A 16483-nucleotide genomic window follows, 5' to 3' on the forward strand; every position below is an offset into this window, starting at 1 on the left:
TGTCCATAAATAGACAGTGCCTCACCTTATTGCACATCCCAGAAACGGGTGGACTTTCATGGTCACCTGTTCAGGGATACTAATATCTGAAGCCTGACCACTTTCCTATAATGTATGCTCTCCACAGTGAATAGTGAATGTCTGGGCAATACTCATTATAAAACAGTTTTCAGTTGTGCCTGTGTAAATTATATTCCTAAACATTTGTTTGCCACTTTGCCTTTTGTATGCTACCGAATGGGCCTGAGCTCATTGCTGGAAGCCCTAGAAAATAATATTAATTTGAGGATATTCTGAACATGTTGGATTGCTTTGCGTTGACAGTTCTGAGACAAGATAACATTGGTTGCCCCAGCAGCAAAGTAAGGAAGGTGAAGAGTGCCTGGCATCTTGCAGGCATACAGAAAGGCTTCTGTAGACTCTTCATTGCTCTGTGGTTAGGAATGGACAGAGTAGCACTCTCTTTGGGAGATGACACCCACCACATGTCCAGGCAGGTGGAGTAGTCTGTGGAGCCCAACAGCACATCAGGAGGCCTGTACCACAGGGTCACCACCTCGTTGGAGTATGTGTGGCTAGGAACCGATTTGGCTCGGGCCAGGCCTGTAAGAGAAGGGGACAGAAAGGGAGGAGAGTGATTTCAAAGGTCACATATATATTATATACAGCTAATGAGTTCTGTGGGAAAAGAATGAGGCGACTGTCATTCAGAGAAGGAAAAACAGCAATAAGAAAAATGTAACAGTTTTGCATATACTGGTTAAACAGACCACCATTTGATAACATGTGCATGTCTGGGTTCAAACCTAGATGAGGGAAAATCTAGATGAGAGAAACTGAGTTTCCAAGAGAGCAGCATAATTGAACAGAAACAATGTTTGATGCCTACTTGCATACAATAAAACACATTTTAATGTACACAATAAGATACATGTATTCATTTACAGCGCTAGAGGCAGTTAAGGTACAGCTGGGCACTCAGAAGCTGCTCGCTCATCAGTCCACCTGTGCTCCCCTTTCAATGATTCCTCATTCATTCTGTCTTTATTCATAACAGGGAAAAAGCCATCTCTCGCTAATTTTCAACTCAGTCTGGACCGTGTATCTTCCTAAATAGCACTTTCTGTGAAGCAGAGACACATACATTATTTCTTTTTTACATTCCAATAACAGATTTAACCTGTTCATTTTTAAAATAGATCATATTTACTGCCTGCTATCAGTTATCGGCATCTGATTCAGGTCATTCCCACAGTCTATGTGCACATTAATTACTGCACATTACACCCACTCTTCAATATCAATATTCAAACAACACAGTAAACTGGGAGCCAACTCCACAAGTGGCAGTTATCTGCAAGTCATCAGGCGGCAAGCTGTGGGAGAGGTGTCATGATAAAGGACAACATATAATGTGCAGGCTATGAATTATTAAATCATGTGGACTTATTGCGGCCATGAAAAGTATCCATCCCAGGTGGTGATAACTAATTACCCCAACTAACAGCCACTTCCTCTCGCACGATGCCTTCAGTGTGGTGGGGGAGGAATGGCAAGTTGGTGTCCCTGGAGCAGAGATCACACATATTCATCCTGATCGGTTCCCTTCTACATTGTAATTTGCAGTGAATAATCCGCGCGCCAAACAAAGGCAGTGTCGAGCTGAGAGGCTGTTATTAACGCAGGAACAGTGAGAGGGTATCATTTCCTCACCCGGAGGTCAATGGGAGGTCAAAGCCTCAGGGGGTGTCTCATCATCAAAAGCACAGTAATATGTTCCAAGATGGGCAACGGGGGCAATTGTGTCTGCGAACTAATTGCCACCGTGATAGAGGGAGGGAGGTGAGGGGTGAGGGACGGAGGAGCACACCCCTCCACGCTCAGCGGGCAAATAACCTCCACTCGTCCCAGGGCAGTTGCCATGGAAACGCAGCAGGAAAAGCCGCTGCAATTTGAAAGGAGGGGAAAGTGGGAGGGAGCTGGGCAAACTGACATAACACGTCTACACGCTTCCTCAAAGACTCTTTCAAAAGATCGCTGCGCTCAACACAAGGACTCCCGGCTGTGAGAGGAGGCTTAGATTGCTGCTCTTCCACCACATTCAAAGCCCCGCGCCCACGTTTCCGAAAACCCTCCGCTCAGGAGATGAAGGTAAGGTGGACCTACGCTCTGAATTATACATCACTCACTTTAACCTATCTGTTGCAACTGATCCGAGTACAGCTTGCACAGGGGGCATTTCAATTGAATCATCCCTCTAAACCAACTTTCCCACTTCACGGAAGGGCTTTGTTTTATTGGGAAGTTATCTGCAGTTATTCCGAACTATGTGGATTTACTCTTGTTTATGTTTTTTTGTAGCAAGACAACCCAATCAAAACCCCAAAACCCAAGCAGCCTTATCCTCAAGTTTATGTTCACACAGCCCAGTTTTCATGTACAATAACATCCCCTTCACACAGTATATCTCCTGACTCAATTCAGCGCATTACTCAAGGGCACTACGTGCCACAGTGGATATGAGTGTCTGTGGTAACATGGTTGCAAGTGCAGTTTCAAAACTACACTATCAAATCAGAAATTCCCCACTCAGATGAAAACCAAATTAAATTGTGGGAAACATGAATTACTCCACACATCATTCAAAAGGGAAAATGATTTACACTATAAGGCCAGACTGAAATGAACAATCTCTATGGTCTTACAGGAAATTGGTTTTTATATCATTTGCAATCTCAAACCTCCTTCATCAAATGCACAAAGTATTCAGAAAGATTGGGGAAAAAAATTGACTTATACTCCTTTTTTATTACTAGATATCTTACGGCAGCAGCCACTACCCTAAACAGCTTTTGGTAAATGCAGTGCATTATGTTTACAATGAAGCACTTAATTTACTGTATACCAGTTCTGGAGGACAAAGACTGATTATGCTTTGCAGTTAATTTATTGTTTATGTTTTACAATTCATTTACAGGCGAGAAGCATAAATCTAGCTGCAACGGCACACATATTGTCCATGGAGCTAATTGCAGCGGGTTGGTTTGCATTCTTTTACTCCCAATTCCTTATCAGGATGGTAATGAACAATGTTTCTGAAATAAATGAAGTGTCATGAGATAGATTTTTAACTACGAGGCTTATTAAACAGAACACACATCCATCATCTGCAGTCACCCCAATTTGCCCCTGTCTCATTTAATTGAGGTCCTCACCACCTGACCGTATTCATTTAGTTAACACGGAGCATATTTAATCAGACAACATATTGTTAACGAATGGCAGGAAAATTTCTGCTTGAAAGGTATACTATGCAGGATTTTCTATTTGAAACTGTAATAAAATAACTATGCTAAGGCATATCTATGATGCAATGACAATCTCAGTCTTTACACACTTTAGCTGAATTTGTGCACCTTTTACCTGTATTTGTTGTTCTAAAACGTATTCGGCACGTTTCTGGGCATGGCGCTCTTTGTAGGGCTCTGTATGTGGAGGGTTGGGCATGGCTACAAAGCCTGTGGTTTGGGATCAGATTCCAACAAAGTGTTTGTTGCTAGTCAGCTGTTGCAATGGCAGATGCTAAGAAGCCTAGATACAGCGAAGCAAAAAGACAAGCGTAGAGGGCTCGTTCAAAAACTAAAATCAACATTAGAATTACACTTCTTATGTGGCATCATCTGAAGTTCACCAAGGGGATGAAAAGCGATGCAGAGGTGCCCTGTTTTTTGTGGGACCTGTAAGTAACGTTACTTTCAGCTAGTTACCTCACGCAGCTAGATGCCTGAGGTTGGGTAGCTTTTGTATCGAATTCTGTTCCTCCATCAAGCTGTCTTCCCCCCATGGGAACTGCTGTTACTATATATAGTTGCAAGTTAGCTAGCTCAGTAATTCACCTGCATTTATTTCAATCAGGGGAAATTAATTTGATATACCATGCTTGCTATCTAGCTAACATTATGTGTAGCCAACTTCACTAACAAAGCTAAAGGAGTTACTAACAACTTTGTAAAGGCCATGAATAACTTCATGAAAAAGTAATTCACTTTACAAGTATATTAGCTCGCTATGACCTATGGCCTGCTAATGGTACTTATTCAACATGCGATTCCATGTTATATCTCAATTCTAACTAAATGCTCAGGGGGGTACTTCAGGATTTCAGGACTTCAGGACTTCAGATTACTGAGATAGCTGGATAACTGTGTGGAGTAAAATACAGAACAGCTCTTTTTCAGTCCATGTTCCAGATTTGGGAGGGTTCCGAGTTTTACTCAGCGCAGTTACCCAGCTAACTCAGTAGTCCTGCTTTGTAAAACAGGGCCTAGAATAGCTAAATGTGTGAGTGGAGTCTACAAGGGCCTCAAAATCCTACATAGTATACCTTTAACATGAATGGAAAACAGCTAACCCGGCACCTACCCTGGATAATTGCTCTCCAAAGACAACAGTTATAGCCGTGCACTGCAGGAAGGGATACATGCGCCACACCCCCAAACAATGAAGGAAGGAAAAGAAGGAATGTGGTGACAGAAACCGTGCACACTGCCCAGCTAGAAAAAGTGCTACTGCAACACCTCATAACATGAATTACAATGTTGCAGGAACTGTTTTACAATGTTTCTTTTTTACCACCCCCAGAACAAGAAACTCCTCAGCTCCACTGTAAATAAGTCCAGATGACACTTTCCATTATCCCCAAGGAGACTTTTCCTCAAGGAGACATTTAAAGGATGTGTTTATGACCTGAGAAGAACCATTTTCAATTTTCAACAACCAAACAAAATGTCTGAAAAATGTTATACGGCAAGTTGGGCAAAAAAGGTCACTGTGGTATGCAGGACAAAATGTGTTATCTGAATGTAGTACATAAATATAAGGGCCTACACTTTAATAGTAAACAAATTAGTTACGTTTATTTACCATACTAAAAAATGCAGACCTGACAATGCAAAACATGCATTACAGAACAACACATCAAAAAAATAAATGAAAATTAATAAACGGACATCATGTGTTCTGGATACATAGAGGTGAAGAAAATGGAAAATGTGAGCCTGACTACAGGATTAAAATTGAAACCTCTGGATGGGTCTGGAAAAGAGCTGGAATAATGATAAGATTTCATTGACTTTCATTCCGTGTATTGGTTTTACTCAGGAGGACACCACTAAAGTGCAGACACTACACTTTTTTCAATCTTCAACCCTACTTCTCCACGCTGCTGCATGAGCAGCATTGGAGAGAAAAAATCCTCCTATTTCCCTTAGACCAGCTGCTGCCTGATATTCTTCAGCAGTAAGACACAGGCACTGTTATTACATTTTGTTGGAAATTTAAACCTGTTCCACAACGTTCAAGAACCTTTAAAACCTCTTTTCCTCATTAAAATAAGATTTTCTGGAAACTATGCATATTATTTCCAAATATAAACTGACCTAATTTTGTCATGTCTTTTTAAGTTACATGTTCGTCATTCTGTACAGACAGGCCACCTCTGTCAGAAAAGCAGGTGTGCTCAAACGTTCGCTGCACAGCAGAAAGCCGTTTGATCACGCAGTCTTTCAAAACCCAACACAAAAACACGTCTATTTCATCACCTCTCCCCAGAGAGCTGCAGCACAACCCAGTCTCTGATTAATCTCCGGAGCCTGCAGTACACATCTGCTCCTGTCCCCGAGGCTTGTTATAGCAAAACGGACCATTTTACAGCACACAGGAGGAAGACAATCCCATTCCACGCAGATTCTTCCACTCAGCCTTACTGTACGTTACATCGCATTGCCTTATATGCAGTAGTTTACTCTGCAAACTTGACTAGTCACAATCTCTTAAAGAGAAAAGTAATTTACTAGGTTTCTTTGGTATTTCAGTTTCAGTGAATCGTTTCAATCGGTGCCAATAGGACCTTTTAGAGATTCATAAAAAAGTCTTTACGACGGCTGGTTTGGGGCAATTGGGGGTTTATGGTCTAAAGCAAGAGAATACACTTCAACTAACTCCAAAACAGCTTGTACTGTGATGTTATGCCCCCAGAAACTGTAATTGCACACATTACCCAATTATTCTTCAAAAAATGTTTGATCTTATTTTGTGTTTGGAACGATTTCCTTTGGCACATGTAATCTGAAGAAAGGAGGAAAACAGAATATAAAGACAACTATTTATAATTGTGAATAAATGCCATAGAATACTATAGAATGTGTGCATGTACAGCCACTAGAAACAAAACAATCACAGTACATGCTGCTTTTGAGTTATTTAAAGCCTGGGTTTTCAACGGGAGGTCCATGAAAAGTAACAATATGCACCCTCAGGCCCCACCCCCCAATCCCAACCCGAACCAGGGACGGAGTGCCTGGATCAAAGCCAGTTGAAAACCTCTCACTTACAGCAAAGGGCATGAAAACATGCAAAAAGCAAAAAGTTACATTTCCGACATCAACACAGACACTCAGATTCAATCAAAAGCACTTAGCCAGTTTAAGGGCATATGCAACTCAGTCAAACCAGCCTTAAGTCGTTTCATATTTAATAAAAAAAGGCTGAAAAATCCAAGAAGGAAGAACAGACAACACCTGAAAATTCCTTTGGTCTAGCATTCGTTCTGGCTGCTGGCCACAAGCGTTCTTTCATACCTTCTAAAAACTGTCCTTTTTCCCCAAATACGAGTTGCTCTCCTCATTTCCATATTGCATTAAATCAATGACCTGAGACCAGAAATTACTATAATGTCGATATTCGATTTAATGTACTTTCTATATAATACTGCAGCAATAACAAACCCCGGAAACCAGTGTGTAGATTCAGCTACAAAGATGCAAAATAGTTTTAAAAGGATGGCAGATACTGCATGACTTGATATTTTCCTGTGATACGTAGAACAACGCAGAATGTAGCATGCTTGAAAATGCAACCGAAACACAGCTTTTAGCATGAGAAGGCATTGATTGAATTGCGTATGCCCTTAACCAATTTGACTGCATTTGACTGAATCCGGCACATCTATGCCACATATGGACCAGTGAGTTCTGCTATAATAGTGAGTATTCAAGGACCAAACATAAAACCAAAATTACTGTACAACACAGCCACTTTCAGAGGGAAAGATCGTAATTCAACTGCCATCTCTCATTTCAAATGGACCATCCTAATCAGAATACTATTATGACATTAAAAAGCATTCAGACTATTTTCTTTGGGTAATTTTCTTTGGGTAAACTTCACCTGCACCCAGTGCAAAGGCTCAAAGAGGAAAAGTAGAATCCAAATGATCAGTCTCAGAGAATTCCTTTGTTTTACACAGTGTGCAAACCCATTGTTAGCAGAAGAATGTCCCAGCAGATAACACAAAACCTACTAAATGCACTTTCATCCGGAATGAGAAAATGGCCTTTCAAAGGGAATCGTGAGCAACAAAGGTACCATAATCAGCGCTCACGGAAGTCATTCCTATTCTGTTCACACACAGTAAAGCTTGATTAATCAAGATAACTTTGGCTTTTCCAATTCATTCAGACAGAGAGGACACCGGGCTGCTATCACTGTACTTGCACATCTGCAGTGTTCCCACTGAGACTACTAAGCTACTGTGTAGCATCCCGAGTGGTTTTGTTGTTTTTCTCTGTTTATGTAGAACAATTTGCAGTGTGATGTCATCAATGACATCAACCGTCCTTGAAGCAAACACTTTTAAATGCTTTCTCCAAAGACAAGTTGTTAATCGATTTATAAAAATTATATTTCTTCAATATAATCATAGCAACACTCCAATAACTAAAGCACAATAATAAAGGCAAAAAAACAAGTATAACATTTATCTATAGGAAAGCAGAAAATAGCACAGAAAGGCTTTTAAAGTTTTTTTTATACCTTTATGGGGAAATAAATAGTATTTATTTTCTAGTTCAAAGCTAGATACTAAGTAAGAATATTTATACCCCTTTTCTACTGTTAAATTTAAGAAAGGCTGTCGTGAGCTAGACCAAAAACTCACTGGGTCAGCCATTTCTGTGTGAATGTATCACCTGCAACTGAAGCACATTACACTGAACGCTTGAATCTGCTAAGATCAAGTCAACTGATAGGATTGGGCACAGGTGCACACTGAATAAGCCAAAACTACACAATTTGTAGTTTGTAAACTGATTGTGAATAAAAGTAATTCACTTTCTATTGCCAAAGAACAGACCATTCAGACCATCCAATCTCCTCATTTTGCCTACAGCATTAAGTTAATCTAGAGCTAAGTCCAGCTTGGCTTTAAACATATCAACTGCAGGCCATGGGCAAATTCCACGGATGAATAATCATGGTTATCATGTCCAGGCTGCCTTCTCACTGAGTTGCCCAGACATCTCTGCGCTTCTTAAATTGATTTATAAATATCCTTGGTAACGGCTCTAAAGGACACCGTAATGCCACGGTTACTAAAGAAGGCAGGAAGGGAGAGTGACATATGCGAACAATGGGGTCGGAGGCGGGTCGGGCTCGTCGTAAGAGTACAACAGAGAACACCTTAAGTGCCAGTGAATATGTCAAACAACAGCATCTAACTGTTCTTTTCCCCACTGTGGTGCATCCACCAAAGACATGGGAATTAAACTAAGAGCTAACTAATGAGCAGACCCATTCACCCCAATGTGTTTGGTGTTATGTGTTTAAAAATACATAAAAGGTTACAACCCATATAATTACTCTCATCTGGACACTGAATGCTCACTGATCAGCAAGGGTAGAGAGCCTCTATCTGTGTTCATGTCCTCAGTTTTAACCACTGATGCCAACAGAAGGTTCCCAACTAGAACAATACAGTTGTACCCTTGAGCAAGGTACTTAATCTGAATTGTTTCAGTATACAGTATATCCAGCTGTATACATGGATACTATGTAAAAAAAAAAAATTAAAAAAAAAGATAAAGTTGTGTAATGCAGATCTGGATAAGAGCATCTACTAAATGCCTGTAATGTAAAGCAATGTAATGTCTCAGCTGTGAAATGAAAAATGGGCATGACTGATATCTTCCTATACTGATTCAACAAACTTCACACCAAGTAACAATAGCACACACAAGATTTAAAAACTAATCATTCCCAAGACACAACTTAACACCATCTGTGTAATTCTTCTTGCCATCTTAGAAGTATTTAACAATTAAATATTTTTTGAAGTCAATAATCAGTACTCAGGACAAGCTAAACACCCACACACTTGTTAAAAATATAATCACATACACTTACACCTTGATCCATCAGTTAAACGATAAATAGTGTAATCAATCTTTGCCGAATGTATCCTGCTCTCTTGCATGTGGGTGGAACATTGGACCCAGAGCCATATGTCCAAGCCCTCCGTCCAAATGGCTGACCAAGCAGCTGTCTTAGAACAACTCATTTTGTCTGGGGGTGAAAACAGCGATTTGGCAGAGCTCTGATCTGCCCTGATGCCCAGTGCTGGGTTTTCGATGGATATGCCATACGGTGCTCGGGGAGATTAGGAGCAGCCAGCCCTTCACTCCTGAGCCAAATTTCAGCCCTCTCACACACTACACATACACAGGAACATAGGACACACACACACACACACACACACACACACACAGAAACACAAATCAGTCCAGACAAACACTCAGAAATGTTATGTGCATGCATAGGTACGCACGCACACACAAATACTCACATATACACATACACACCCGCGAGCTTGCAGACACAATAAAGAGTAAAAGAGTGCCCAATAAAGCAAACACCACTGGGACAGGATCCATTTAAACATTTCCCTTTTTTTGTTTGTAAATCTTTGAAACGGCGGAGAGTTAAGAAGACGTCTAGTCAGACGTTACAGTCCATTATCAGAAGGAGTTTGAATGTTTGTGATATATCTCACGTACACAGCTCATAAACCGCTAACAACCCTCCCTCAAATTACACCAGTAAAACATGGCTGAGGCATAACTCATGTAAGCCTTCTAAATAAACAAATAAGATGCACATTAAATCTGTATTGACAGGCAGAAATGCAGCCCTTTGTGCTTAGGACTGGCAGCAAATGGATCAGACAGCCACTTCCAAAGGAGAGAATTGATTTTCCCATAGCCTTTTTGTTTCTTAATCTTTGCCTGGCTCCTCATTAAAATATAAATACAAGGCGCAAAGAGCTGACACAGGATCTGTTCCGCAGACAAATTGTGCGTATAAGGCAGTGATGTACAACAGAGCTGTCACGTGATCGGTCTGGTTGGCAGGCAGTGGAGGGGGGGAAGAAGGGGGGCCGCACCGTCGGCTTAGAGGGTATTACCTTCCTAAGGCACCGTGGGGTTTCTGAGACTCCCCTGGCCCTGTCCGCTCCACCACCACCCCCCACCCCCCACCCGCCACCCCGCCCGGCCTCAAAACCCCCTGCCTCCAAGGCTTTTGACATTCATGAATTGAGTCGTGAACAGCACCATGGAAGCAAAGGTAATTACCATATGCCACACTCAACCCTCTCGCTGCTCCATTTGGATCGACTTGAACAGGTCATCATTTTCAGCCTGCAAGTGGCCACTTAAAAGGCATAACGGGCCTTGTGCAATTGCATTTTCATCACCATTCATGGTGTTTTTTACTTTCTCAACACAGAACAACACAAACAGGAGAGCTTCAGGTTTGATCAAAACACCCTATTGAAGTTTTTGCTTTCATTGTTTTTTTTGCAATGCATTCAGTCAGAGTGGACGTCCACAAGTTGCTGTCGTTAACCACAAGTGATCTGACCCGTTTTTTTATCAGTATTTGACTGCAGCTTCCTGGGCAGCTAGATGGTAACACAAAAGCATTACTATGAAGAGAGACACATAGTCACTTGTGTTTGAACTAAGTAGGGACAGGCAGATGCTAGCGGCCTCTCAGCTCGATTCATGTCTATTTCTGGAGCGTCTCATTGAGCCATCTCAAGCCAAAGAAAATAAGAGAGCTGATAATAGCCTGTCCTCTGTGCTCTTAGTGTTTCACTGGTTGGCCACCACCTTTAGATGAATGTACACTAATGCCCAACAGTTGCTTTATTTTCCTTCGCTAAGAAACGAGGGTTTAGGCTAGGCCATGCAACTGTGCACCTATCATAATTACATTATGCCACAGAAGAAACTTCATCTGCTTCTCGCCTCAGTGTTTATCATAAAGGCCAAGTTTAAGATCCCAGGGGAATGGGTGTTCAATGTGGTTTAAGAGTATGCATACAAACACAAATGCGACATGTGGCATCCTACTCAACGGGGAGCAGCCCGTAACCCGCTCAACAAACGGGGAACAGACGCACGGAGACGGCCTTACCAAAATCAGCCAGCTTCAGCTCGCCCATGTCACTGATGAGCAGGTTCTGGGGCTTGAGGTCCCGGTGCAGGATGTAACGCTGGTGAATGTAGGACAGGCCCCGAAGCAGCTGGAACAGGAAGAGCTGGGGGAGACAGAGAACAAGGGACTCGCTGAGGAGCTCTACCCTTCAGGCATTTCTTCCAGCTGTGCTGGAGACAGATCTCATGCTACAGAAACAACAACACTGACAACATTGTGTCTATGGAGGCGATGCGGAAATCCTTCGGATGGGCCATCATCCCAGCAGACCCTGAAGTCTCCAATGCACTGGGATGAAAAAAAAAAACTTATAACAGCTGAAAGATTAATCTTGGATACAGTTACACCATTGGGAAGCAACTGGGAGGAGATAGCTGGCTCTGGATAAACTGCTCTGAAAGCATCTTTCATACATACTATACAAATGATAATGTCAGACAACAATGACCCTACACTTTGCCAAGGGGCACCTTGTGCACATAAACAGGGAAATATCAGCATCCAGGTAGATGCATTAGAGCTGAATATACCGAGTAGCATAACTGACAGGAATAATGGTGTTCCAGCGCACTTAAATATCATTTGTAATTTTATGTTTCTTGCAAACAGACCTCCCCTTAGTCCATGAAATGGGAACAGTTTGGATATGGATTACTTATCTAAGATTCGGTGTGATTTAGGACAAACATACTGAAGCATCCATTCCAAATACACACAGATTTCATGTTCCAATTTTGGTGGAATTACCAAGCATCAAAGCACACATGCATACATTCAGATTAATGAGCCCAATAAATAAAAACACTGGGGTTATGGAAGTTTTCTTATGATTTTCTCATATTATGAGCATATTTAACACCACTATATATTATACAGCATATATTAACAGCACAATTTCATAACCACCACATCGCATCAATCCTTTCAAAAATGCTCTGAAACAGTTACATTACAGATAAAATAGATGTTTGCCTTCTCAACTATGCCCTCCCATCCTTAAGAAACCATCAGTTTAAAAAGGCGTGCTCTATTTTCCCTGCTTTTCTTCCACGTTCAAATCTCATTACTGTCACTGAATAAATAATTCCTTCTGAGCACTACCAAGGTTTTGGCCAATTAGGCAGAGCAGGGATGCATGCCGTCCAATCAGAGATCAAGTGCGGCTGGCATCTGGAGTTGGCGGGGTCAACAGCTTAGCATTCCACAGACTGCGTGGCGAATAATGAACGCCAGCCTGAAATTGGCATGGGGAATACACGTCTACTCATGTGTGTCAAACACACTCATCGAGTTCTCCGTTGTTCTTCAGCCAGTGCAATTAAAATTCATTCTCACTTTTTTAACTTAGCTGTTTTCTCTATGAGTATTGAAGCATGTAGAAGGGAACACTGCTGAGTTTTACCTGAGTTCAGGTACAGACTACATTTGAGCAGAAGAACTGACATGATCTTTGCTGATGCAGAACAGGATTGGAAGAGATCCTAAGCCCTGTGACGGTGTGTAAAATGCATATGATGCAACCATTACTTAAACACTTTAGAGACAAATCTCTGTTCTTTGGCCATAGTGTCGAAACCCAAGTGAACCGCGCTGGACACTCAATACCTAATCCTAAACTGCCACAGAGAGCAACACTTGGCAGCCTGACAGATGTGACATCTGGTAGGAGACCACCATTCCCCAGATATAACTGTGGATCTTGGACCTGTCCATCTGGCTGAAGGTATCGGAGAGAGCCTGCAGACGAAGACAGATCCTCGCTAATTAAGAGGCAGACAGTGTGGAGAAAACCGCCAGGGTGGACTGGCGGGAACAGGGGAGAGGAGAAGCCGTCTGCAGCTGGCCTGTGGGGGGCCCAAGGCGCTTAATAAAGGTCTGCTGCTCTGCTGGAATATTGATAAACTTATCACATCAGGGATGTAGATCCCAGGTTCAGTGGAGACAGGAGAGTCTTAAAAATGCTAATGGTACATCATTTTTTGAAAATACCTCTATAGATTTATCAATTAGATTTGGTTTCAAGAGATCAACAAAGAATATTGAATTGTATCATTTCTATAATATGCAAACATGTATACTGTATGTACACACACACACACACAAGCCCAGAGAAAGGCTTTACATCATTACAATTAAACCTAACATTTGAAACATTATTTATTTACCTGCTGACAGGCCAAAACATGGTGCGGTCGTCAACCATGAGGAATATTCAACTATGGCAAATGTAATCATTGTGAAAATATTTTAGTAAGTCCTCTTTTTCATATTGAGCTTTTCAAATAAAAAATTTAACAAAATTACTAACTGCAGAATTACAGTTGTCTATCATTTAATGCTTTTTTTCTTGGGGATTGAATAAAATAAACAACAATGTGCAACAGACCATAACATAAATATAACATAAAATTATATTGTTTAGAGAGAGACCAATAATCAAAATGATACCTGGTATTATAATAGCAAGGGGGGTCGGCCAATCTGAACTTTTTGTGGAGGAGTGAAGTAGAAAATATAACTTGGAAGTTGAAGGGAGATAGAGAGGGACTTTAAGAAAGAGCTTGCCTTGCACCAAGTTAAAACCGTTATGGGAGTCAATAAATCAATGGGGGGGGGAGTGGGTATCAAATGGACCGTGCACCCGCTCCCATCTGCTTTGTTTCAGCGTGCCAGTTTCTCATTTACCTCCGAAACCATCTGCAAAACAGTGTCTTAATCTGGCGTAACATTACTCCACCAGTCTCACACCTGCTTGGCTCCCGGGGCCGTTAAAGGAGGAAGGGACCTCGGCAAAGTGTAATCAAACCCAGGGGGATTGAGCATTAGCATATCCATTACTGTGCCATGCCTCTCCGAATACCATTACCAGCACACGGCCATACCAACAGACCGACCATTTCTACCAACATCTGAGAAATGACAAGGCCCTTGAGAAAAGCCATTGTGCACCCAGGCTCGAAAAAAATAACTCTGCGCTTGATAAATGGCTGAAGTCAATAAATCTAAATTTAAAATGAGCACATACGTTAGCATTGATGTTGATGATGATTAATTGACAATTAGTTTAATTCATTGACATTTGTTAGGATGTATTGACCGGACAAACATTAATCGGAGCTCTTTTGTTTTAGAACAATTCGTTCAGAGCTCGGATGACATTTTGTTTGTATAATTATCTGTGTCACTTTTGGCTTTGTGTCAGCGCCGGATCGATCCCTGAATCAACCGGAGCGCAAGTCGAGCCTCCGGTCTGCCCACTTTCCCCAGCCTGAGCTGCAGTGCCAAATCAATCAAAGGGAGTCCCGGAAAAAACATTTTAACTAGAGGTGGGACATTTTACAATTTTCTCGAGATGATTGCAAGCCGATTTTTCCGTGTGTATACTTGAGTACTCTATCTATTTATTTTTTGGGGTTTTTTCGTGCCTAAAGCCCATTTTACAGCAGCATGCCCGTTTAAAAGCATCGCAGAACATTTTCTCCACCGGAGGGTAGCCCGCACAATGACAACTCTCCTTGATAAGATAAAAGCTTTTGAACCGTTACCAGGCACGGCTCCAGCCTTTCTGCCACCCTAGGTGAGATTGTGGTAGGATGGTGTCTGAACAGGGGGAGACCAGCGGATAAACTAGAGGCTGCAGGTTTGAATCCTAGATAGGGGACTTCTGCTGGTTCTCCTGAGTGATGCACATACCTTGAATTCCTTCAGTAAATATACCACTGTATACCTGCATGACACATAAAATATAAGCAGGGAAGTCAGCCTGGACAAAGGAGCCTGCTAGGCACAGAATGTAATATGCGGCTCGGTAATGGAATGAAAATTATTCCATGCTGTTTGTCAAGAATCCTCTGAAGTCTAGAATGTAATGAAATAGTGACTTATCCAGTATTTCTAGCAGAACCATCCATTTCCAACAGAGCATCATAATTTACAGTTTGAGCCCGTGGGAGTGTGGGAGGCCAATTTGATGCAGCTCCTGTGAGTGGCTGGGAGTGTTTGATTACCTACTGTGGTGGCCTGACCAATAATTACATTAGTAGTTAAATGGCTCAGCGCTTGGCTCTAAATGAATAAATTTCATCCAGCCAATAGCAGAGGGCCTAATAGGTTGTATTTTAATGATTAGTAGATATGGATTTCACCGCCCAAGCTCCTCTCAGCTCTGGTGGTAAAATCAGCAACTCGGCGAGGTAATGAGGAAATTTTAGCAGAAAATGGAGGCTTCTCTTTGCTCCTGATTAAAACTATGACAGAAGTGATTAAATATATGAAATTGAGGTTTAATAACTTTGCATGGATAACACCAGCAAATTGGAGCCGCCATCTCGCTCACCAGAAAATATTAACTGACATTATATACATATTGATATATTAAGAATGAAGGATTCAGCTAGACCTACTCTAAATGCATAATTCCACTTTAACTGACAGTTTTGTGATTGCTCAATCCAAAGATTTAATAGTTTCCAAGGCCATGGCAAGAACTTGGCCACAAAGTTCGATCTCGGCCAGAATTTCAGGAATTGGGCTTATTTGGGTTTCAGCTATTAAATAATGAGGCTCCTCTACACAATTTGACTGTCTGACATTCAGCTTCCTTCTCCCAAATGTGGCTGGGCTCCGGAACTATTCCTGCAATAATCTGTTCTCCTTCTGTTCAAATGTGATGGCTGTCATATGCAGCCACATACAGAGCTCAATGGTTTAAAATCAATGCTATACACACAGCATTCATATTTTTACACATATCATGTTTACCATTTCTATAGTTTTTATACATGGTTTAATGTATGTTTACACATAGTGAAAGACATTTATATCTTTTAAATCTTATAATTTTGGGCTTGTCAGGTTAAGGCTCCTTGTTCTTGTTCTAGGGCATGGATGGACCGAAGGTCCAGGATCAAATCCTGCTTTGCTATTGCCACCTGTGTCCGGTGGCCCTTCAGGTCGATGAGCAATTGGCAGCAGTGCTCAGGAGGGTTCAGTCAGCAGTCCACATTTCATCACTCCCTATCGACCCCTGCTGGTTGACAGCGCACATGCAAGTCTCTGAATTATTTCTGTTCGAGTGCAACTAGCGAGCTGCAATTTGATAAGAACTGCTTGTCTGAACTCTACCAAACATGAACTCTATCACGTGCTT

General features: G+C 41.6%; 1 protein-coding gene across 3 annotated transcripts in view; it reads right to left on the minus strand.

Annotated features, from left to right (window-relative positions):
• Positions 1-16483, minus strand: part of cdk14 (cyclin dependent kinase 14) — a 145803-nt gene that overhangs the window by 71720 nt on the left and 57600 nt on the right. For all 3 annotated transcript variants that reach the window (XM_064344736.1, XM_064344757.1, XM_064344748.1), the window contains 2 exons: positions 11314-11437; positions 483-603 (listed from right to left, as the gene is read on the minus strand). In XM_064344736.1, coding sequence (XP_064200806.1) covers positions 483-603; positions 11314-11437 — 245 coding nt within the window. The remainder of the gene's footprint in view (positions 1-482; positions 604-11313; positions 11438-16483) is intronic.

This window comes from Anguilla rostrata, chromosome 1, assembly GCF_018555375.3.
Source record: "Anguilla rostrata isolate EN2019 chromosome 1, ASM1855537v3, whole genome shotgun sequence".
Taxonomy (NCBI): domain Eukaryota; kingdom Metazoa; phylum Chordata; class Actinopteri; order Anguilliformes; family Anguillidae; genus Anguilla; species Anguilla rostrata.